General features: G+C 40.4%; 1 protein-coding gene across 3 annotated transcripts; it reads right to left on the bottom strand.

The window, feature by feature from the left end:
* Positions 1-3,879: 3,879 nt before the first annotated feature.
* cacnb4b (calcium channel, voltage-dependent, beta 4b subunit) lies at positions 3,880-22,258 on the bottom strand. 3 transcript variants are annotated; one of them, XM_072394588.1, is made up of 14 exons: positions 22,059-22,258; positions 20,560-20,643; positions 14,912-15,082; positions 14,621-14,743; positions 14,355-14,482; positions 11,147-11,223; positions 10,642-10,661; positions 9,048-9,128; positions 7,790-7,848; positions 7,333-7,442; positions 7,020-7,171; positions 6,135-6,230; positions 5,730-5,915; positions 3,880-5,480 (listed from the first exon to the last, which is right to left on the bottom strand). In XM_072394588.1, the coding sequence occupies exons 1-14, from the start codon at positions 22,119-22,121 to the stop codon at positions 5,217-5,219; spliced, it is 1,614 nt and encodes a 537-aa protein (XP_072250689.1). In that variant the 5' UTR covers positions 22,122-22,258; the 3' UTR covers positions 3,880-5,216. The 3 variants fall into 3 exon arrangements, with proteins under 3 accessions (XP_072250689.1, XP_072250767.1, XP_072250845.1); XM_072394666.1 differs by lacking the exon at positions 11,147-11,223 and having other exon boundaries at positions 10,642-10,660; positions 22,059-22,257; XM_072394744.1 differs by lacking the exons at positions 20,560-20,643; positions 22,059-22,258 and adding an exon at positions 17,432-17,916.
* Between the last annotated feature and the right edge of the window lie 2,974 nt (positions 22,259-25,232).

The following is a 25,232-nucleotide window of genomic DNA, read 5'->3' on the forward strand; positions in this document are numbered from 1 at the left end:
TGAGACAGTAACGTGCAACTATCTATCCTATTTTTAAAAAATGTTGCCGAAAAGCAATTAATTAAACAGATCCTTCTTCTACTTCTCCTGTACAACCAGCAGAGGGCGCTACCACTCAGTCAATGGCGACACAACTGAATATGCGAGCGTCCTTAAAAGATTTGGCATTTTACGAGTAAGTTAGCCCTGCAAAATGTCACAGTTGTCATAAAGTTGGTACACTGTAGTGATTTTCTCCAGTGTGAGCAACAGAGAGGCCATAAGAAAAGCACTAAAACATCACGTTCTCCGAGACCGGAGTGCACCAACATTTAAAAGGAGGTTGGTCTGGGTTTCAATTAACATTTATTTCTCTTAGTCCATCTTAGACTAGTATCAACACCCAGACACATGCATATATTTAATCCAACTTTCACACCTTGAGTCACAAACAAACCCCAACAATTCGCTTTAAACATCACAAAATGACACCGAGAATAATTCCAGTTTTTCTTTTTCTTCAGCCTTTAAAGTAAGTCATTGATAGTCGTTAAAAACACAATTCAAACAGTATTTGCTACTATCCAATTCGGCATACTTTAAAATGTGCTGATACAAACAGATGATCGACAATTTAAGCTAAAACAAAAGTACAAGGCTCACCGGCACACACAGGTGTAGTACCCGTATTTCAGCACTAGGTGCCAGGCATGACGCCGGCTCAGTAATTTAAAGCAAATTTTCTACAAATCCTCCAAATTTTGACTTTTGTGTTGGTCATTTAATCCTTTACAGTAAAGCAAAACACGGCATACAACTTTAGAACAACTTTTATTTGGAAAAGGGAAATGATTTAAGTCACTGTTAGCTTTGCCTGAAACACAATCACCTCCAAATTCATATTTTTTTCTTCTTCGTTCAATCCTTTTAATAAATTAGAATGGTATATCATGCATGCAATACTGCATTAGCCGCTTAAAATATTATCTTCCACAGAAAAGGACAAAAGAAAGAAAAGAAGAAAAAAAAAAGAGGATTCAACACAAAAAATCCCTCTGAAGTCCAGATGAAGCTGCTTGGAAAAGGGGGGTGTTGGAGAAGCCATAGCATGAAGCGATGTACACAGTTTGCGGTTGCATAGTACAGTACATGAAGTTCCTCATTTTAAAACAGCATGCCGTTTTGTATTGCACATTACTGAAACTTTGTATACTGAACCTTGCTGTTGTTCCAAGTGTCCCACATGGGTGATCTTTGATTTCAGCACATGTATACAGCAAACAGCATCTCTCAGAGACGTTATGTACATTTATTTCTTATAAAAATAATCGCCAGCAAATATTCATCTATTACTTTTCTACTGGAATAAATGTTTGCTCTTTTGCATCTTATGTTTCTTTTCTTTTTTTTTTTTGTTTAATGTGTGTGTGTCAATTTACATTTTACCAAAGAAAGTCCTCCCTTTTGTGTGATTTAATTTGTGATCACCTTGAGATTATTACCAGTGGAAAAATAAATAAATTGGTGACAAACGCCTTGTTTGGCCACAAGGCAAAAGAAAAAAGTAAATAAGGTTGTTTTTTTTGTGAGAGTGTGATGTTATTTGTGTTTGGGTCTATTCTATAAGTTAAAAAAAAGATATTTCTCATCATTTGGGGTGTCACACAGAGGATGGAGGGGCGCTAGTCTGGAAATCCCTTCTGATTGTCTCAATTACCCCCGGCTCAACATCGGTTGGTATGATCTTCCAACGTTAAATGGCTCCCTGTCCAATCAACAAATGAGATCTTGATGCTATGGGGTACGATGAGACACTCGAAGCTGCTGGTCCTGGTGTTTCCAACAGTGTGCAACAAAGACCAAAAGAAAAGGAAAAGAGGGCAAAAAATGGGGGATTCTTGAAGTAATCTGTGCCCATGTACCAGCTTCACATTGAAGGAACAAAACCGCCTCAGTTTTTATTTTCTTTGTCTTTTTTCTCGCTTGCTCTCTTGTACTGTACAGGTTAATATTCTACCTTCTATCCAGATCTATACAAAGCGGTCTATTACATCATATTGAGGATAGAACTTATTACACCAAGAACTGGTTTTAAATTGGGGGGGGGGGGAATGTAGGTATTTCTTGCCAGGTCAGGAAGTCACACGAGGAGAAGAAGGGGAATTCAGCCGTAAAGTCCCTCTTTTTCAGAGTTTGCCTAAGTAGGACTTGTAAATTAACAAAACTTCTCAAAACTGTGCCAGGCAAATGTCAAATGCCTCTTATATAGGACAGAATCAAATCGACTTTGGCGACGAGTCAAATAAGCACTTTTTTCCTTTTTAGGACACAGTAAAAACTTTTCCTGGCCGACTGAAGCAGATATTATGAATATCAGAAGTTTAAAGCTCTGTGAGCGACTTCCTGTCACAAACCTCCCATCTACACGATAAGCGTTTACTTTTACGTGTTATTCAAGAGTAACTCAGAACTTCCTGAACCCCCCCCCCCCCCCCCCCCCCCTTTGCTACATCAACTCAACAACAAAGTAAATGGTTTTCATTTACTCTTTGAAGAGGAGCCATGCTGAGCTGAACACGTGCTGCTGTTACATCACAATTTGGTGTGTCCACTCCATCATTCTCCACCAAATCACACACAACAGTAACTTTGTGTTTCTGACTCGACCAACGACGAGGACGCGTTTCTGCGGGTTAGGTTGAGGCCACGCTGCGTTTTGGGCTCAAAATAGGAGATAAAGACATGGCGGCCTCCAGCAGTGTGTCCCTACAGTGGTGAGGACGTGCTATATGTGCCCCCCCCCCCCCCCCCGAACATTTCACCACACCAAACCTAAATGTTAAGTTAGTGTTCTGTACACATGAAGCTGAAGTTGCTCTAACATGCTGTATAAAAAAAACTCTACATCAGCAAACCCAAACGGATCTTTTCTTCTTTTTAAAGCGGTTTCTGGTCATGCTTGAGGTTCAAATCCCATCAACCCATTTAGATTACACTTTGTATAGATCTGACGAACACAAAGTCGCACTTTTTTTTTTTGCCAGAAGTCTCAACATGCCAAAGAAAAAGCTTCATTTCTCCCAGCGTGTCTGGCGAGATTAGAAGGAGCAAACTGGGCCGACGAGTGAGTTAGGTGACATTTTAAGGGATTTCTTACGGTTTGAATCACGTAAAAATACGTTTTGATGTGAAACTTTCTCATTCTTAACTGAATAAACACTGTTAGTTGGTTTAATATCAACTAGGGAAATAAATACAAATCTAATAATTGACAATTTCTGATTGTGTTAATCTGTTAATAACCCCCCCCCCCCCCCCCCCCCCCCCCCCCGTGGATTACACGGTCTTGCCATTAGAAAGGTTAGCCTGTTGTAGTACAGGCTTTATGTTAATCACTTTTAGCTAACTGCCAGTAAAACGTGGATGAGAAAATAAAAATCTGGTGAAGAAATCCGGTGATTTCATCATAATAAGATGGTTGATCTTAAAGGAAGAATCTATGTACAGTAAATCAGTATAAGAGTTTTAACACCATCATCATCAGCAGCAGCAGCTCTGTTTCTATACAAAGCACCATGTGGGTTCAGTAAACTCGGGCTGTGTCCGATGTTTCAGTGCAGATTCCATCATTTAACATAACTACGAACAAATAGAAACTCATAATTAAGGTGGCTCAACTATTTTTTTACATCATGCAACATCATCTGACTGACATACACACACTTCCTAACATATTTTTTCCATGTGCCTGTTCGATGATTGACTTACAAACTCCAGGGATCCAGAAATATCATTCATCTGTAGTTTGAGATTGAATTTTCTTCTCTTATTTTTCACTTTTTTAAAAGACTTTTTCTAATTTTTTTTATTATTTTTTTCTCCATTTCATTACTCACTTATTTATCTTTTTTTTTTTTTTTTAGAGGGAGGTGCCCCCGCACTTCTACAAACATCAAGTTGAGTACAGCGGGGTTTCTACTTAACGTTTGGAGGGAACATGCTCTGCAGTCGGGACAACATGCCAGCTACACAGAGAATGAACGTGATGCAACCGCTCCCGCCATGTCGCATTCTTACAGTTTTAATCCCCTTAAACCGTCTCAAGAATTTATTCACAGCGATTAACTGACGCTGTGATGTTCAGGTAATCGACACCCGTCTACGTGACTTCGACTTCAATGCTAATAAATGCAAAACAACCTGTAGATGCTCTTTAAGGTCTATGAACAAACGAACAAAAACAGTTGCCGATCCCATTATTTGCTCTGGGCGTGGCAAACATGTCAGACAGAACATCCCAACCTGATTGGTCGGGTTTAATCCCAGACCCTAAAACCAACGACGTCAAATGCATCTCAAATAGTATTTTGCTATTGTGTTTCACTACGCTATCAGGCAGACTCACAAGCAGTATTGCCTTCTCCTAAAGTGTAGCTCAGATCTGATCCCGGCACCGTCAGCATCTGCTCTCTTTGTGTACATGAGGGTCTTCGCCCCGAATGAGATGCTAAAGCTGTGCTACAGAAAAGCTGGCCTTGCTCAAAGTGACTTTGAAAACAGCAAAATAGTTAAGGAATGCGAAGCACCAGTGTTCAAAGGTATCTGCAAATACACCCACAAACCCCGACACCAACCACTGATCTACAACCAGGTGATTTAGAAAACTGAACCTCCTCGTGGGATAATCCAGAATGCTAAGTACAAAATATCAGTTAAGTGGATGCGGAGGTTGATCATCTATCAGCATGCAATAAGCTAAATGGTGAGAGGATTTATACACGGCCCAGGGTAGGGGCAGCAGCCTGTGTGCAGTGGGCTTCCCTCCGACCTGTTGCGTTGCTCCAGGCACACAGAAGTCCATTCGTCATCACCATCTGACCATTATCCGTAATTAGCTTGTTGACAGAGGCAACAAGCACAATTTGCGCTGCACATCTGCTGAGCATTGTGTTAGCATGATCCCAGAAGGTCCCAGAAACATAATCTAAAAGGAATTCACTTTACAGTATTGGTTAGTGTTGGCATCCTGAACCTGATTAACGGGGCTTGCCCTGACAGCTTCATTAAAAACAAATAGCTAAAAAAAAATTTTTCTATTTGACTTTCAAAGAAAAAAAATTAATGAATAAATAAAGAATTAAAAAAAAAGATACAATTTGGGACCATCTTGGCTCTATTGCAGCGTTTATAATGTGTGGAATCTGGGTCATAAGGGCCCTGGTGCTGATAAAGTGGGCTCAGAGCCGGTGCCTGGAGTCATGGCTGTAGCTGCCCGGTGAACTGCGATTACGATGTGGCTTGTATGCATCCTGATAGGGGTCCTGGTAGTCCTGGTAGGGGTCCTGCTGCTCCCGGCTGTGCTGCGAGCCAGAAGACATGCGGTTACGTCCCTTATGTGCTCGCTCGTTGTGGTAATTTTCATCGGATGTCATCAGGTTGCGTCGTTCGTTCGGGGTAGAATGGTCTCCTGTGTGGTTGCTCTGTCGCATTCTTTGGCTCTGCTAAATCACATGAGCATACCGATGACACACGTGAGGAACAACACTGACATTTTGAAAACTGTTCGTATTGATTTAACTCCAAGGTAAAGACTTAACGGCAGCTTAGTTTCTTAACAAACGAAGCAATGAAAGATGAACAACACATCTTTGCAGGGATGAAAGGGGAGGGTCACATGTCTTCCACAGCCTGTCAGCAGAAAGGAAACCTTTTTCCTACAAATATTCCCACAAGCAGCCTGAGATTAGTACCTGCAGCCCAGAGATGCTGGTGGGGTAAGGGGTGAGCGTGGTGGGGCCCAGGTTACGTCCCAGCAGAGGGTTTAGGGGCGTTGCCAACGAGGTATGGGTCGCTTTCCAGTAAGCCTCGAGGTATTCGGCGAGATGCTCGCAGGCGTCCTCCAGCTGGTTTTCATCCAAGATGATGTCAAACATTTCCTGTTGGCAGCAGATGGGAACCGAGAGAAAAGTGAAGGCCTTTTCACACTTCAACTTCATTCAGACCATCTTTGTCAGACAGAGCACAAGCTAAGCTTAAGAAAAGGTGACTCTCAGCTCATAAAACATATTTGAGATACATTTCTGGATGTAGGGGAAATAAAAGCATCGTCACGGGTCCAATGATCTATCGACCAGTACATGAGGACGGCCACTTACTGGTGGACACTGGGCTAATTTGTCTGCTGCCACAAGCTGGACGTTCAGGTGTTTGCTCTGGGATTTCCCTCTGGACTTAACTAACCTCTGCAGAACCTTGATGACAGAGAGAGACAGAATAGATGACCTTCGAACAAAGCTGCAGGAGGACTCTTTCAGCTCACCTCGTAGCCCGTCGTCACCACATGAGACACACAAAGTAACGGGCTCTGCAGACATCGAGCAGTGCTTGTCAGCATAAATCATGCCCAATACAATGGCATCGTGTGTTTTGGAGAATGTCCAAATTGTTCTTTAGCAATTTCCAAATAAATATCTAAAACAGAAATGATTTGCCGTTTTGTAGTGGGCCAGTGATACAGTTAGCTCCGTTATCCAGAGCATTTCTCACATGCTATGGGAGAGTGTAGCCTGACAACATATACAAGCTTCACCTGATTAGTACGAGACCATTCTCTAAGGAGTGAGCCGTTTCAGTCGAAGAAGCTAAAACTTAAGTAAAACAGTGACAATTTGTGCAAACATGTCACTTAGATTAGCCCCCCCGTGCATTGGATGTATCTTTCCATGCAAAGGTGAAGAGGTGCAGATCTGAAGCTAGTCCAGCTGTTAAAATAAGAAACCCCTGCATGATCAGATGCTAATATTCAATGCTGGTTTTGGGGTTGTGCTTGTGATGTGCTGCTGCACTCACGGGGGGCTAAAACGGCAACCCATTACCTTTAAAAGTCTAGATTCTCTTGCCGTTTATCCCCACCCGAGTGTCGTTTTCGAACATCAGCTGTGGAAATCATATTATAAGCAGCTTTATCCGGCGTTTATCCATGTAACCCCAAACCAACTAAACAGACTTTAATCTGATCCTGCTGCTGTGACATCCAGTACCTTTGGCGAGGAGACTTTAACATGGACGATGATGGGGGCCAGAGAGGTCTTGAGGAGCTGGGCCGGGTGGTTGATGGTGTCAGCATCCAGGACCACCAGCTGCAGAGAGCGAGCCAACTCAAAGATCCTCTCAATCTCACTTTGCACCTCAGCTGTGGGCACAAATTATAATTGCAATAAGAACTGCAATAAAAAGCAGCATTTCCAAACTGATTGTCCATTAGGTGAATTAGCTCTGGCTCAAACAGAAAAAATATCTTTGCTTTAATGCGTTTGCCGACATGTAAATAATGGGAAGTGGAAGTGTTCGCACCTAAGCTGGAGCGAGTGTTGGATCTTTCAATGATGGCCCGTTTACTGGGGTTGTTGAGAACAGACCTTTTGGCTAATGATATATCTGCTGTGACTCGTGTTATAGTTATCCTGAAAAAAATAAGAGACACATTGTTAAACAAGGGAACAGAATCACTTTGGTGCACTGGTGATGAATTTCCTTGGTCAAAGACAACATTTCTATTTTTTTCCTCCTGCCTAAGTAATGAGTTTGGTTCGCTTTTTTGTTGAGGATGGACTGAAAAGATTATGGGTAGATTTGAATGAAGATTTTAACAGAGCTGGGGCACGGTGATTAGCTTTCGATGTTGTCTGGAACAAAAGATTTCAATCTTGGTGGAGGTATACAATCCTTTCTCCTACTTTTGGAGGTGGACTAGATGTGTAATTTGGCAGAATATCAAACACTCACTTAACCAACTGCTGCTTTTTCTTACCTGCCATCAAATCTGTGCTTGAGGAAGTCAAATAGTGCCTTCTGCATCATATCCGTAACCTGCATGGAGGAAAAAAACAAACAAAAAAAAAGGTTTGCAAATGTAAATAAGGAGTTCAGTTTTGAACAATTCTTTCTTAGCAGTCCTGAAAGCAAAGTCTATTGTTTTCATGCTCATCTGTCAAAACAGCTAAATATGTTCCTGGACACGCCGACAACAAAGGTGCGTTTTAACTAAGGTGCTATTTTGTTATTCGTCACTTCATAACTGGAGCATTTTTTAGTGTAATGTCTTATCATTCCTCAACTAAAAAAAATATTTTTGCTCGCACACATGGAATAAAACGTGTGTGCTAGCAATGGAGAAAAGACTTTCTAGTTAAAGTGAAAATAAATTTGCAGTATTTGTACCCATCTTTTATTCTTAGCTCTGGTTCTGACCGCAGTTTGTGCCTCTGCCTCTGAACCGAACTGTCCGTCCCAGTGCATGCTGGGATAGACTCCACCTGCCTCCTTGATTCTCCGTACAAACCAGCCATCAGGCAAACAAACCTATTGAAATCTGATGCCTCATCTGAATTAACAGGATGGATGTGACATTATCAACTCAAACGAAATGTACTGTCACCAACTATGGTATAAACTGGTGACATTTACAGCTGCACATGAGTATTTTGATAGATATTTGAAACCAACATACAACTCAAACAACTTTTTCAGAGCTTGACCATTTACAATATTAACAGAATATTGCATGACTAACGTTAAAGGGGTCAGGAAAGGTTTTATCACCAGACTCAGACTGTGTTTCACCACAGTTTGAAAGTTTTAGCTTCATTGAGCCGTTTTCATTTCACAGCCTGCATTTTTACCGTTCTGGTTTCCTCTCGTCGAGCCGTAAAATTTAGGTATTCAGTGCAGTCTTCGTCTGTGCTACAATTATAGAGAGTAACGGAGGCAATAAGGCTGCTGAAAGAAGGATGCTCCTCACAGCAAAGTCAAAATCTGCCAATTACTCAACATATTTTCCTCTGACCTCTTAGTCTCCTCAGTAGTCTGGCAGCAATCTGGATGTTACGTGGGTGATGACACACTCCTAATTAATTGTGCCAACAGCGAGCTATATTTGGGGAATCAGGGACATCAAGGTTGATCTGCTGTCTGTAGGTTTATCCTTTTTGCATATTTAATATTCATCTTAATAATTCACATTGCGTTCAAGAATTCTCATGATTTAAGCGCAAGTGCACCCAGCTTACCTCATAACCCTTCAGTGAGGGTCCCACCAGCACTACAGGCCTCATGGAGGGAACCACATCGTACGGGGGGATGTGCTCCGTCTGTTCAAACAAGAAAGCAGCAGCAGTGGGCTTATCACCAACATGGAGACGGACCCAAAATAACTTCAAAGAAGACACGGCTTTCTATTCTAATCACGTGTTAAACGGGAGGAGTTTTGTCATGTAACAAATGATAAGTTCCTCTGTTAAAGTACTAATAAAGACAATCTGTAAAATACATCAAAACATCTTGACCAAGATTGTTTCAATCTATAAAAACACAACATATAATGACAAGATATTATTCAGTGTCTTAAACAACACATTAACAGTTTTAGTTCCAAATACGCAGTTTTTACATTCTGACGAGAAACAAATGTTTTATCATTTGCTACGTAGATGGATGGATATGGCTGACCACTGCCCACAGACGCTGTAGAATAGTCACAAAACTAGGGTCTAACCTGATTTCACAATAAGAATCTGCACCACATCACAGTAACTGGACTAAAATGGAAACACAAGATCTTATGTAGTGATGTAAATCAATGCATTAAAAAGGTGGAGCGACGACAAGCAAAATAAAACCTTTCCACTCCTAGAAATGTACGAGTAAAGTGATACTAAACACAGTTATTTATTAACATTTTTGAATGAGTCAAGACAGTTAGTTGCCATATTTTATAGGAAAAAAAGGGTTAGGGTTAATTTCTAACAACTAAAGGTTGCCATAGCAGCAGATGGAGGGATCATACACACACATTACCAACAACATACTTGGTTTTTTTGCAGGACTGTCAACTGCATCTCAGAGTGTTTTTTGTGAATGGAATTTTCTTCAGTTGCCATGGAGATAGTTTGCACAGAGGCAGTTTTTTTTTCCCCCCAGACGTCTGAAAAAACGTCACTGAGCTCTCTACATGACAGCTCAGTGAGGTCTATCCAATAAGAAAAACTGAGATACCTTTGAGAAAATTCTGGAAAAAGCAAGTTAGTTAATCTTGTGTCAAGATATTGTGTATGTATGTTCCAGCTGCAAAGTCACCATTCGACTACATGAACAACAAACAATAGTAATAGTTTGGTTTGCTTCATTTGAAATTATGTACTGTAATTTCATGAAGGGGGATTTGATAGATGGTTCAACCAGTAAAGGAGCAAACTTTTCAACTAATAATTCTCAATAATGAGAGGCAGGCTAACCACGTTTCTCAAAGTTTTGATTTACTTAATGAATCATCAGTGAACGCATCCACCAATGAATTTTATCAGCTCAAATCAGAATCAAATCGCATTTCATCTAGCACAACAATCTGGACACATCTGAAGCAACACTAACAGAAAGGCTCAATGGACAGCTACAAAATTCTGTCTATAACTTCTTATTCTTGTTTTGAACAAATTAAGGTATCAGCTGTAGTTTCTCATGTATCAAAAAGACAGAAAACCAGGGGTGTTGTATGGCATCAGGCTATAACTTCCCGTCAGTCCTGCTATTTCCTGTCATTTTAAGATGGCGCCAACAAGAGTCAAGTGCATGGTAGATGAGTGGGTTTTACTGTCACCAACTTACCACTTTCTGTTTCTGCTTTCCTGTAGGAGGGGAGAGAAGACAGTGAAAGTGTCGTCAGTAGCTGCAGTAGCAGGAAGAGTCGCCACAATATCTCAGAAGCACTTATAAAACATGCTTCACTTAAGGAACATTTCATCATGATTCATAACAAATGAAACCTATCAAAGATAAAGTGACATATGAAACAAATAAAAAGTATTTCTATTGTCCTAAGGTTATATTCACAAAGTCACATGAGTGCAGTTCAGAGAGGGGTCATAGTCTTGTCGTTGGGTTCACACTGTGGTTAGCCCCAGTCTCAGAGCGCCTGCAGTCCTCAACTGGAGGAAGAGGAGGATCATGGGATAATGTACCAGCAACTCTACGCAGTGAACTTATGCTCTATGTGGAGACATGGGAAGGCTTTAGAGTCTTATTCTATCTATGTTGTTGTGGTTCAGGAACTTTGGCTCTAATCTGGCAGGCTGGCTACCAACAGCCCTCTCCCCCTGTCCGACGCCCTCACCTGCTGAGGATATGAGTGGTCGGATAGAGGCAGAAACCTCATCCTCTACACTGGAAGAGGAGTTCCCTCCAGACTTACTGGAAAAGACAAGAGGGGATAAAAGAAAAACAAAAAGACAGAAAAGAAACAGTGGCATTAATGCAGAAATCAACTGGAAATAAGATGTAAAAACTTTATTTGCTGCAGAAGAACGGAATACTTCAGCGTAATCTATATACAGCGAATCACCAGTAAGATAAATAATGAGCAGAGTTTTCATCATAATGTGCTGGAGGCACAAAAATACATCTTCTAGTCACCAGACCTACATACTTATATATAAACATATTTATTCAGCTGTAGCCTGACTGGTACAAATTGATGGCAGCAGAGGATGAAAATGTAAAGCGAACGTATAAGAGATAGATTATTGCTAAGCACCAAGACCAGCTCATTCAACACATGATACATTTTGTAGTAACATAAGGGGAAAAGCTCCTAAAACTAAAAGATACACTGCTAAAATTCAATAAAACATACTTTTAAATAACATTTCAATTCTAAGGTACACATAATGTAAATGGCATGAGAATATCAGTCTGAAGTTATCGATGGAGATGTAGAGAAAGTTTGCAGAACCTCAGTCATTAACTCAGGGAACAGAAGTATCTACTGTGCAATATTCCTGAGCCACCCCTCCTTTTTGGTATTTTGCTTCCAAGTAGTCACACTTCTTTCTAGTATTTTGAAGTGACCTCCATTTTCAGTCCAGTCCTTGTGCCAGACCATTTCCAGGGGAATGTTTCTTCTTCTTCATAAGAAACCTAACATTGACCTACAAAATATTTAAGCCTAAAAGAGGCATCGAACTCAAAGGATAAACTTGTGTTCTGCCGATACATAACTGACAACTTTGCAAACTTAGTATATTGTAGTACGGGGTGCAGTGTGTTCTTAATAAATTTGAGGAAAGTGGACAAGTGGATGAAATAAGAAGACGTGGCAAACCTGAAAAAAAAATCTCCACAGCAGGAAAGAAAATCGAAGCAAAGACCTCCATGGAAGGGTGGCTGTCAAGAAGCCATTCTTAAGGTAGGGAAACAGGGAGGAAAGGCTGAGCTATGCCAAATGACACAAAAAGTGGACTGAAAATCAGTGGCAACAGGTCTTATGGAGGGATGAATCCTCCCCAGAGCTCATCGTTACTGAAGCAGTGTGGGATCATCTTGACAGAGAACAGAACAAAAGGCAGCCAACATCCAAAGAAGAGCTTTGGGATGTCCTTCAAGAAGCCTATTCCTGAAGACTACTTAAAGAAAAGAAAGAAAGCTCATCTAAGAGGGTTCAAGCTGTGTTAAATAATAAAGGTGCTCATACTGGCTTTCAAGTTAGTGAGAACTGTGCGGACTCTGTCAGCTTATACGCTGCATTTCCATTTGTCTACAACTTTCCATAAATCGCTGCACCTATTTCACATTTTCCTGGAAATATAAAGAAATGAGAGTTGGGTCAAGACTTTGGCAGAACGGTAATGCTATCTAATTGCTGCATTTCATTGTCAAGTCATTTCAAAACTATTTCTTGGTGACTACTAAAGCAACAGCATGGAAATTCTTATTGTGATACAGATTTCAAAGCTTCAACTGACATTTAATGCAGAATCCCTTTATACAAAACCAAAGCTAAAATAGTCAAAGACATTTTTCTTTCCTACTTCTGGTTAATGGGGTTAGCATGTCTCTCTTTGTCTGTGGGGCTTGGTGACAAAAAGCCACAGAGGCCACTCATAAGTGAAGCACTGAAGCACTCCAGTCTGGGAAGATTAGTATAAACCTCAACAGCAGGGCTTGAGGAGGTGCAAGTGAGTTCTAGTACAAACTCTGGATGACAGAACATTCAAGACACATTATACACACAAGGAAGCGAGTGGGGGTGATAGGTGTGCTAATTACAGCTACTGATGCCGTTTGACCAGTACAAGCAGCACGAGTAGATGGGTATGAGTCATTGGCAGACCTCGGTCAAAGCAGAGTTTCAGAGAAATCACTGAAAGACTGACATAGTTGAAGAGATTGTAAAAGTTGTGTTGATGGCTGCTATGATTTGCATTTGGTCTGCGTCAGTCTATCCCAGATCTCCACATGAACAGTGAAGAGTTGAGTGCATTTTGGGTTTAAAGCACTGACTGTCGTTAGTTATTCACTTCATTTAGTCATTTACAATATTAATGCCTCATAACAAACCCAAAGTGCTACAACACAAATCACCTGCTTTAGAATACATCAAAGGGCACCCGCCCACACACACACACACGTGTGTGTGATTTATATTGACAGTGGGGACTCTACACTGACACAATACCCTGCATAACCACCCTACCCTAACCCTTGCCCTTGCAACCAAATACCGAACCCTGAAAGAAAAAAAGAAAAAAGAAAAAATCACCTTGAACCCATGGGGACAAAATAGCTGTCCCCATGTTCACAGGAGCAGTTAACTTTTCATCCCAATCATATCAGAAAAACAAGTACATACATATACACACACACAACAAAAATAATCAAAATACAACCCTGCCACTGTTCTAATTGCAGCCGTAGATATTATTTTTCATTATCAATTCATCTGTCAATTGTTTAATCAATTGAACAAACATTTCACCTACGTTGTCAGATCCAAGCTAGTGTTAATATTCTATCAAATGTACAAAAACAACTAATCTTAAATCTGGATGAGGTGGAAACAGAAAATGTTCCACATTTTTATTTGAAATTATTATAAAAACAATGTCACAATCGTCCATTAAAATAATCAATGTTTTGCTAATTTCACCTCTTCCTACAGGTATTTCATCCAAGGATGGCCTAAAATACCGGTTAAAAGGTGCTTTAAATGGTATTATTCCAGTTTAAAGAGGTAAATATCACATTAATTTAATCAAAACTCCACCGAGGTGAATTGTGTACTGTAGAATATTAACTTCTCCAGCGCTCCTTTCAAACTTGGCTTATCAAACACCCCCAAATTATTCTGCGATTCAACAAGCCACCTTTAAACTTTAACCACCGATCCTCACCAAGTTGTCTGATGAAAAAATGACAAAAATGACTGAAACCAGATGAAATAAAATGAGAAAAGACATTTCTCCAACAAGAAAACTAAATGGCGTGTTCTGTGTGTATGCTTTGTGAAACAACGGTGAGACGGGAGGGTTTTTTCTGTCACTCACCCTTGGACTCGTCCTCTCTTTTGCTCCTGCTGGAGCCGGATGTTCTCAAGCTTCAGAGGGCTGGGAATGAAGCCGATCTCGCAGCCCTCTTTCACTAACCGACCAATCCACCAGTCATTGTTGAACTTCTGCACAAGTCAACACAAAAGAGGAGAAAAAAACAAAATCTTTCATCAGCATTTGACAAATCATTTAGGAGAGCTTTATATCAAGAACGATCCCCATATGCTGTGGTGATCCTGTTTAATGATAAAGTGCGCGTGTACCTCTTTTATGTGGAGAAAGTCCTTGGCGTCAAAAGAGATGGCTGTGGCTGGCACTGGAACATCTTCATCCAGTGCGCCACAGTAGCTGACATTGGTCCTTACAGCAAATGCCACAGGTTTAGTCTAAAGGACAGAAACATGTACGCAACACACAGTTTACAAGTTTTGATCATTTTTACAGACCTAAACAAACTTTTTATAGGTCTGCAAAGCCATTTCATATGCAACACGTCTGTCGGGTGTAGTGCATCTGTGGTTGAATTTCTTTAAGCCGTTTCACAGGTTGGCTACCTTGGCTCTTTCCAGTTGAACGGCAGCCTGTTGCTCCCTTTCCTGACGGCTCTGTCCCGGTCCTTGGCTCTGGCTTGGGCTCTGGCTCTGGACCTGGGCCTGCACCTCCCGCTCCTCCTCCAGAGATACATCTGAGTCTGATGGTCTGCTAGTATATGAATCAGCTGAGCCCTACAAACAGAAACAACATCATGGGTTACTAAAAACTGGGCAAGCTGAGGATATCTTATGACAAGTATTGAGACGATTTTATCACCATTAAAGTCCGAAACAATGAGAAAACATCCCAACAAAGTGCTAAACCTCCTTATATTGCAGCTTCGATCACCTCGACTTTTAGGCGAGCCAGAGTTGCTGTAAAATTGTCGCCAAATTGACCAAAAACTGTCTTTCTGACAAAGACCCTAAGGATCATCAAAACATACTGTAGCTTTATACCGAAGTATTTGAAACTTCTTGGCATAACAAGGTTAAAAATCCTTTTTGGAATCATTTACTGAGGTTTTTTGGGTTAAAATCGATTTGCAAAGTGCCAAGTCTGGAGTGATGGCTTGGCCCTCTGAATGCAGAACAGGTGAAATAGATGATACAGAAAAGAGGTGGCTGCCAGGAGCATCTCAGACAAAGTGAAATTTCCAGTCCTGTGCCGTCAGCATTTTGGACGACCGCACGCTTACTCATTACACATTCTGGATAGTGATGACTACAACCCCGGTTCCCAGGAAGAGGAAGACCGTTTTCTACTCTTTGAATTTTCTTCTTCAAATTTACAAGACAACAAGTGAAATATAAATATCCTCCACATCAGGAATGGACCTCATTGTAAAGTTCTGATCTAAAAACTTTAATTACAAGTACAAATACTGCCAAAAATATGGTTTCTCTTTAATAAACTAGTGAATCCCGACCACTCTGCTAACTAATTTTGTGTTTTACCTAACAAGGTAATTCCTGAGTTGCATTATTGGGACAAAGGGGAGTATTTCCTGTCACTGAGCTGTTTTTAGTCTTTAATCTTGCACACTATCGATGTAATTATTGCAGATGTAACACGTCTCACATTGTACATCAGTCAGAATTTCCTAAACGCAGCTTTTTTCCCTCCATTTTTCTCTGCTGGCACAATTGCTTTCTTCTGCCGTTTTAATTTGTACAATCAACCACTAATGATGATTCAGTTAAGGAGGGCCATTAGTCACAAGGAGATCAATCAAATAAGTCATCACAGCTAAGCACTTTCTATTTCTTTTAAAGGCAAGACAGCAGTAGCAAAGCCTGACTTCAGCACACTGTTCATCTGGACTGTGTGCATCCCATCTCAGACTTGCTTGGCATATGCAGCATTTCTGCTGGCTGTTCATGATTTCTTCAGCTCTGTTAAGCTGTTAGTCCATAAAATTTCAACAATCTGCTCGGTTTACTCGAGAGGAGTACTATTCAGCATGTGAGAACAGCTGCATAATGTCCTCTGTAGGTGGAGCTTTTGTCAGGTCTGGGAAAAACATCCCTGTTAACACAGTCTGAGCTTTGAGACTTCAAATTCAGAAAATTAAGCCTAAGCTTCATATGAAAGGGTGTGGACTCTGAAAGATATAGACAAATACCTGATGCAGAGGGTCTAGAAAGATGCAACTAAGTTACATTCTGAGGTTCCAGTTCTTAGGAGGCAAAAAGCAGAAATACCTTGGCTTCTGCTTTTCCAATTTTCACCATCTTTCATAATATATAATCAGTCTTTTATAAGTCTGGCAGCCTGCTAGAAAGTCAAACATACCAACTACATTTGACCCATTTATGGAAGCACATGTGTAAATGCAATCACTCATTTTTTCCCTTTCAAGCACCAACAAGTCATGTCACGAATCTGTGAGGAAGATTTGAGGGTGCACTGTAGCATCCCAGCTATTATCCAATGGAGTAGCTTCAGCATGTGACTCATCAACATCAGAATCCACTTAATGACATCACGATGCATGTTTTACCAAGCCTCGCCAGAGCCTGTATACCATGCAGTCACAAGGCCAGATGTAGGATACTCAGCTGGATATTTCTGAGTGAAATGCTTTGCCATTTCAAATCACAGCCTTAAGGGGAGGGATGGGTTATTTACACCTTCCAATCTGAATCAAAGAGTACAGAGTGTGATGAACAATAAATGGCTCCTCCTGGCTCTGGTGGTTTTGGATCTTTCAGCCTTACAGGCAGATCACAGCCACTTATATATAACACACACGACACACACATGTAGATAAAGGAAATAATGAAATAAATTGTCACACATCGGAAGCCGCCTGCTTAATGTGCACCCCCGCTTTATACACACCCACCCAACCCCCTTCCAGCCAAGCATAGCCTCAGATCACGCTACACTGTACCGTTGGCTAACCCATCAAAGGCCTCTTACGTGTGTGTGCATGCGTGTGTGTCTGGTGTGTGTGCAGTGAGCTACTTCCATCAATAAACACACTGCCAGCAAGAGAGAACGAAAGCAGATTCTCTCAGACACAAGCGAACACTCACCGCCTCCGAGTCTTCAAATCCATGCAGGTACAAATTGTCATACATGGAGGTTTGATATTCCAACGAGCGCCTCTAGAAGAATGAGGGGGAAAAAAAAAAAGAAAAAAGAGTGGAGGCGGAGGAGAAAGGAGGGGGCACCAGAGAGAGAAAAAAGGATGGATGGGGGGGATGACGACAATCCTTTCTCTCCACAGCAGAAAAGAATGATCTAAAAAAAAAAAAAAAAAGAAAAAAAAATATCTCCCCTCCCGCTGGATCACGCCTGGTCCTCCGGAGGCGCGTCGCTAGATGGATGCAGCTTCTCCCTGATCCCGGAGTGCTGCTGGGTGCCTCACATTATAGGATGGAGATGCTCTCCCTGGAGGTAGCCCAATCCTGGCAATTCATTTTTATCAGGCTTCCACGCACACAAAACCAACACAGACACACTGAGAGCAGCACAAGCAGCAACAGCAGCAGCAGCAGAAGAAGAAGAGCAGTGGATCCTTCCTCAATATCCAAGCCTGATGACAGAGCCAGTGTGCAAGGAGCTGATTGGCTGGCTGGCTGTCCACTCAGCCTGGATGAGCGATCAGCTTTTTTTCTTTTTTTCAGCGCAGTGAGGTAGAAGGAATCAGAGGAGGGGGATGAAGGTGTAAAAAAAAAAAAAGAAAAAAAAGAGGGAGCAGCACCCTGCATGTCTCTGTTACCTTTCAACCTCAACCTGCTAATAAATAAACTGGATTTGGATCTAATAACACAGTGGCCTAAAGAATGTGTGAATTGAATCACTACATTTAAACGAAGGGCATTTCTTTTCCTCTAGTGAATCAGATTTGTTGACATACCTATGCAACTGATGACTAAAATTAGACGTTTTTTTTATTTTTTTTTATCCGTTTTCTGTTACTTTTTAGATTTAAATGTTGAGTTGCATTTTTTGGAAATTCCTAAAAAGGAGGGCTAAACACTGTCTCAGATAATTAGCATCTTCATCGTCACTGATTTTTTTACGTTTTGGACCACAGGACAATAAGAGTCATATAAATGCAGGACTTTTTCTGTCTTAGATATTTAATTTGTCAAACAACTGCTTGTTGGGTCGGACATACATCCGAACAATTAACTGATAAAGACAAAATCTAGCACATATAATCAAAAACTGTCAAGCATGAAAGCCTGTATTGAACACTGCCGTGAGTTCTGGTGCCTTGATTAGACATTTCCTGATTTCATTAATAACCCTAACCTTTTTGCTTTAAGTCCCTCACCTGGCATTTACTAATCTCTTAAAATACAACTTTACCTGATCTTAAATGCTCAGAACTGTGAATAAATCAACAAGACCTCCATCTCCCAAACTCATCTGACGACAGCTGCTCACTCACACTCTGCACTCCTCAAATTGACTCTTCAGCTCAACTACATTAGTTCCGGTCACCAGCTCTGACAATACAGAACAAGCAACTGGACAGAATTGATTTATATGTTTGGGGTGTTACAACCTGTGGCTGAGTCTGCCTTAGCCTGTCTGTGATGAAAAGTAGTGTGTCTGGGTTATTGTTGTTCTTTTTCCAAGTTATCACTTTAAAAACTTAGGTTAAGATCAATGAAATTGACAACATGTCAAGATATTGGATAACAGTTCAACAGGAGAACGGATTTGTCTCTGTATTTGTCTTTGATATAGAACATCAGAAGTCTATTGGGCAGCTTGTAAGTTCTTTATCCCACAATCTTGCCTTTGGTCATATAAACTTGGTAGGTCTTTGTACACCTGACTGTTTTTTCCCTTAAAAAAAAAAAAAAAGCTGTGTACTTCTCCAAATTTAAATTTCATACAGAATGAGGTAAAAACCAAATTCCCCTCTTACATACACATTTAATTTTACTGTCCAACTGATTGATAAACTTACAGTTTTAAATCTACAGCTACATAAAAAAAAACACATCGACTGTAGCTTAGCTTAATATCAGCCAACATCGGCTCAGACCCAACAGTGTCATCAACAAACTGACAAACAGCTCCAAAGACAGAGATATTTTTACTCCTAAAAGTCTGCACTCCAACTGTAACACACCTCAGTTGCAAACATACTTCACTGCTAAAGTATTAGCATAATACAGAGCCAGGATTCATTCCCCGCAAACATTGTTGTCACATGAGCTGCTGTTTGGAAAGCAAAGGGAGCAGCTTCTGTACAAGAGCTGAACACCTTGAGCTACTTTGAGGGCTAATGACCGAAATACAAGTAACACAACATCGACTGAAGTTTCAAACACCTCTCACAACACGCCACGGAAATCATTTGTGGACTGGCGACGTTTCAATCTGACTTGGATCTTCATGAGGTTGGAAACCAGGCCGATGTTTATATGTTAAGCAGTGGCTAAAAATACAAAGCAACCCGGGTGGAAAAAAACCCCAGAACACATAAAAAAATGTGTAAGATACAGAGCATATATATATATATATATATATATATATATATACACACACATATACATATACATACAACCCACTATAGACGAAACAAAGCATGATTACACCCCCGAAAAGTGAGCCACGCTCTTCTATCTATATACATATACATATACATATATATATAGATAGAAGAGCGTGGCTCACTTTTCGGGGGTGTAATCATGCTTTGTTTCGTCTATAGTGGCTTGAAATTTTATGTCCTTTTGCATTTGTGCTCTGCAACCTTCTAGCAGCAGCTTGTTGGCCCCCTGCAGCCTGTCGTGATGTGGGCCACATCACACTCGTATCGGCAATGCAACAACTGCAAAACATGGTCAATAAATCCATGATATACAGCACCAACATAGTTAAAAAATAAACGCCATAAATGAATCCCCTCTTAAGGTTTTAGGAACTTTCTCACCGTGTGCTTCAAAATACAACATAGAATAATCCTGAAAGTATGGCCTTAAATCTAGGAAGTGACTACTTTAGACAGAAAAAGAAAGAAAGAAATAGAAAAAAGAAAGAAAGAAATAGGCCAGAGTGAGTGATTGTTGCATCTAATATGGTATAATAATACAACACACTTCTAAAAGGCGGACAAATGTCTCCATCAGACCCAGCTCGTGACAACCACCGCTTTCTATTTTTACATTCCAGGTCTTCCCTTGTAGTGCAGTACCTGTCTGAGGATGAAGCTGGTGGAGGTGGTACTTCCATCAGACCTCTTGAGGCGGCTCCTCCGGGAATAAGTCCCTCGGTTGACCTGTATGAAATAACAAAAACTAGGCCAGTGTTCTACAGATGTTTTGTCACCATATCAGGTGAACATGACACAAATGACACTCATGAACATCATAATCAGACAGCTGGAGGATGCTCTTTTCCTGAGCAGTTCAGGTGGCACAATCAGGTCAACTTTACAGGAAGAATATAAGTACACAGTAGTGTTGGCAGCACACACATGACACATGTACAGGGAAGACAATCAATTCTACATCGTTTATTTGTCTTGCCAACTATTCTTCTTACCTCTGGACTTTGTTTCTCTCCTCCAAAAAAATAAAATAAAATCTAAATATACCAACAGAGCTCATCTCTGGGGAACTAAATTAATTATCTCACAGTGATTTGCCCCATTTCTGTTCAAGTCTCCAGAGGTAATGACAATGTCACTGTTAAAAAGTCAGAGCCTACTTCCCTGAATTTATGAAACAGGGCCATTAATCTGGGTCACCATCTTTCTTCTGCCTCTCAAGTGAAGCAAGCAGCAAAGAAAAAAAAAGCCAGTGGTAGGAAAGATGTAGTCTGTTAATATCCTGTAGCTAATATGCACATCGAACCCTCCGATGATCAATATTCGTAACGGAAAAATAACTAATCAGCTGTCATGTGAGATTAACTTAACAGCCAGATACAGCTAGAGTATTTAAGATAGACCAAATCAGATGTGATTAAAGACTATGGTTAAAAACTGCACAAGGATTAAAAGTATAACATGATATGGCTTTTCAAACAAGTTTTAAATTCAATGATTATTACACTGACTATTTGAAGTATTTTTCTGAAGCAAAATGATCACATCTTTATTCATTAAAGTCAATACATGATATCATGTACAAAAAGAAAGGAAGAAAGCTAACTGCACAAAATCTGTACTTTAATAAACCCTATTTAAATGAGTGAAATACAACTAACCTTATTCATATTTATACTTTTAAATATCACATGATTGTCAAAGCTGGAGCTTCAGTGGCTAAGTGTACTAATAATAATAATGGTGATGATAATAGAACAAATAAATCCGTAATTGCTCACCTGCTTCTTGTATTATTTGTTCCCATGATCACAATGTTTGGTATTTAACAGAAATGTAAAACCTGAAGTTATTAAGTACTAATGTGTTCTTGGCTAAACAAAACAACTCTTTGCTAACATAACTTTATTTCCGGGAACTTGCAATGACGTTTTGTACATTCAACTACATATTTTGAATTATTTATGTACAGTAGACAGACTATATAAACGTGTATACCTAAAATAATTATCTTCTTACTCTTGAGGGGAAAAAAGTCCGAAACCAACTCTGGTCTTCCCTCTTATCTACATATTCGTACCTCCAGGTGTTCTCGCTGCTTATTAGCAACGGTCAAAGCTGTAGTCCAGCTCCACTTGACCTACCTGAAAGATGGGCGCTTGGATACCCTCGCCTATCTTGTTCCTTATGTAGATGTGTCGGGACATTTCGGCCAGGACATCGGTCCAGAGGGCTGGCTGATCCGGTCCAGCCCAGCGCAGGGGTGGCGGGTTCCGGGCTGCGTGCTCCAGCTTCACACAACACAGAAGAACATGAGAGCTCCCGAGCAGCTTTCTCAACTGTCCGCCACTAGACAGGTGTTCCCGTTTGCTCCTGCTGCGCGCGCCGGGAGGTACGTCAGACCCACTGCTGCAGTTCGCGCCACTCAAAAGCAGATGCGTCCCGATGATGGACGGTACTATTTTAGAAACAAAGGAGGGGGTGTTACCCTTTGAGACCCTCCGGGTGGCTAATTAAGATCCAACAAGTAGCTATTTTAGGCTCAAGCGAGAAACACGAGCTACAATTAATAGTTTGAAATATTAAAGAGCTTAACCAATTTTGAAATATTGTGGCTTAATATCCAACAAGAACAACAAATGTCTAATGCCCTGAAGGTTTAGATGTTATTGTCACGTAATTGGCCATATGTCATTTAATTTAAGCAGGCTTATGGACACAATATTATCCAGTGAATTACAAAAAAAGCAAAGATTTGAGAAATGTCCAAAATGCTTTTCTCTACCTTCGCATTTCCCATGTGTACGTCATGTTTATTTTGTGTTCCCTGGAAGTTAACTACACTCAGGTTGGCCTTGCCCACAGGCTTTCAATTAAAACTCAACCAATCTTACTGTATTAATTCTTAAGTCTGTGATGGACTAACAATTTTGGATGTTGGTGTAGTTGGTATTGAAAAATATTATATATTGTACATATGCTTCACTGCTTAACGGTTGCACAGCATTTCCAAAAGCTTTTGGGTTATTTTCAGAAACTGTTGAAAGGCGGCTCAAAGGCTACATTTTTGTTTGAAACCGTGCCATGAACAGATTTTTATTTGATCCATTTTGACTTAGCGGCCAATGTTAACATTAAGGTGGTGCGAAATTGTATTTTCAGTTAAAAAATAAACCCGTTGTGTTGTGCCATCCTTTGCCCAGCAGATGGCAGCATTATCAAAAACAAGCAATACAACAGGTAGCGGAATCATTGGGAGGTTGAAAAGGGTTCTCACTGCAGCAAATCTCTCTTTCTGGGCAAATCATTTCGAAAAGAGATACATTTAGTAACACATTCCACATATGTAAATACTAAATCATAAAATGTATCCTCAAAATCACTTAAAACTCTGTTCTTTGTACATTGTTTGGGTCTTTAAACTGAAGGGAATTTTGTTTAAGAATGGTAAAAATCCATTCATTCATTTCAAGGTTGCAGGGGGATAAAATCTATCTCATGTACTATTGTTCAAGAGGCAGGGGACACCACTGATGAATCACCAGTCCATCACAGGGCCAACACAGAGACAAACAACCGTGCACACTTACACTTAATACCACAACATAATACCAACCAAGTTTTAGTCAATTGGGCAAATACAGGAGGATTCTTTCTGTTAGTGGTCTGGCCATGTTTTGCTGTTACAGGACATATCACGCTAAGGCCCTTTAAACAAACTCATACAATAACTTCATTCTGCGTTTCATAAACAGTAAGATGGAAGTTGGATCCCTGAGTTTTATGTAGCAAAAGTACATAGTATTACAGTTCACTACAGTTTTAAAGTACTGTTTCAGTCACCTTGGAACTTGAAGACATTGGGTGGACATGTAGCCTTGCTTTCTGACAGAGACTTTAAATGTGTTTTTTAAAGAAAGTTGAAGCTCCTCCATTAGTCAAACATCTGAAACACAGAGTGGTCCTTACCTGTGGTTTACCTGACCAACATCAAAGTAATATCAGACAGCCTAAAAATATTTTAGTCACTACGCTTTAAAAAAAACATCTCCTCCTTCATGCAATCAAGAAGAAAAAGAACACAGACACACCACTTTGTTGCTCAACATTGCATGAATCCATTAAGAAAACTCCATGGACGTAAACATCCTGCTCCATCCACCGGCACAAACAACAAAGAGAAGTGGTAACCTTATTTTTGGCTCAAAAAGAGGAAGCATGTGATGTACGGTGTCCCAGAGGTTCTCTGTGTCTAAGCATTTTCAGTTAATTGCTCAACAAATGAAAAGCAGCCAGTTCATTTCACAGACTTATGTCTGCACATGTTCAGACACACTTTGATCAGACAAATCTTCTAACAAGTGAATGTGACGGATTATGCAACTTTAAAGTGGAAGGATTAAGTTGACAGATCAGCTCCCTTACCGACCTCATTGATTAATATGAAATGAAACACAACATAATTTGCAAAAATCTTTGTAAATGGTGACATGTAATGGAACAGTGATGTAAGCTATGGTTCATTTTGTATAAAAGAAAAAAACAAAAGGTCAAATAGCTACAGTTTAAGGAGATTTTCATGCTCTGAATTTGCTAAATGTGTTGGGATTGTAGCTGAAGTTGGGTGAGGGTGGGCCATTTTCCACTTCCACCACAACAGATATGTGACAAAGAAAAAGAAAAACAGAGAATTTGTTTTGAATGACACAAAGACAGTCTCCCAAAACATAACATGGGTGTGCAAGCAGCCATGAATGAAACCGCCTTCATGAATGTTGTCTGTTCAATATTTATGGACTTCATGCTCTAGTAAGAAATTCACGCAAATAAATAAATTAATGAAGGGCACAAGGTTTGTCCATTTTGGCGAGCTAGTGGTTTTGCCAGCAGATTAGACTGTTAGACAGCGGAAAAGTGCTGCTCACTGGACTGTGAACAATAAACACTGCAGTGTTGTCGTTTCAGAGCAGGGATGTCAGAACTAAACCATTTGGGAGGAAATAGCTGGGCATTGGTCTTACATTAGAAAGGGTGCAATATGCCTTTATTAAAATAGTCTAATCCAAACCAGTTCATGAGTTTAAGAAATTCACACTGGAAAAGTTATGTCGATTTCAAGCTGTACACACATGTAGTGCCTGAAAATAGTTTTTTTTTCCCTTCCTATGGGGATGTGCTGTTAATGCCACAATCAGGCTTCCCTGCTCAACCACTCACCCAATGTCAGAGGGAAACTCAAACAGGATTAAAGTCAGGATTTCTAAGAACTCAACCTCTCAGCGCCTTTTATCTCAAGAAGTAATAATCCCACTGGCAGT

Source organism: Leuresthes tenuis, unplaced genomic scaffold (assembly GCF_036924035.1).
Source record: "Leuresthes tenuis unplaced genomic scaffold, fLeuTen1.0.hap1 SCAF_1, whole genome shotgun sequence".
Classification (NCBI taxonomy): Eukaryota; Metazoa; Chordata; class Actinopteri; order Atheriniformes; family Atherinopsidae; genus Leuresthes; species Leuresthes tenuis.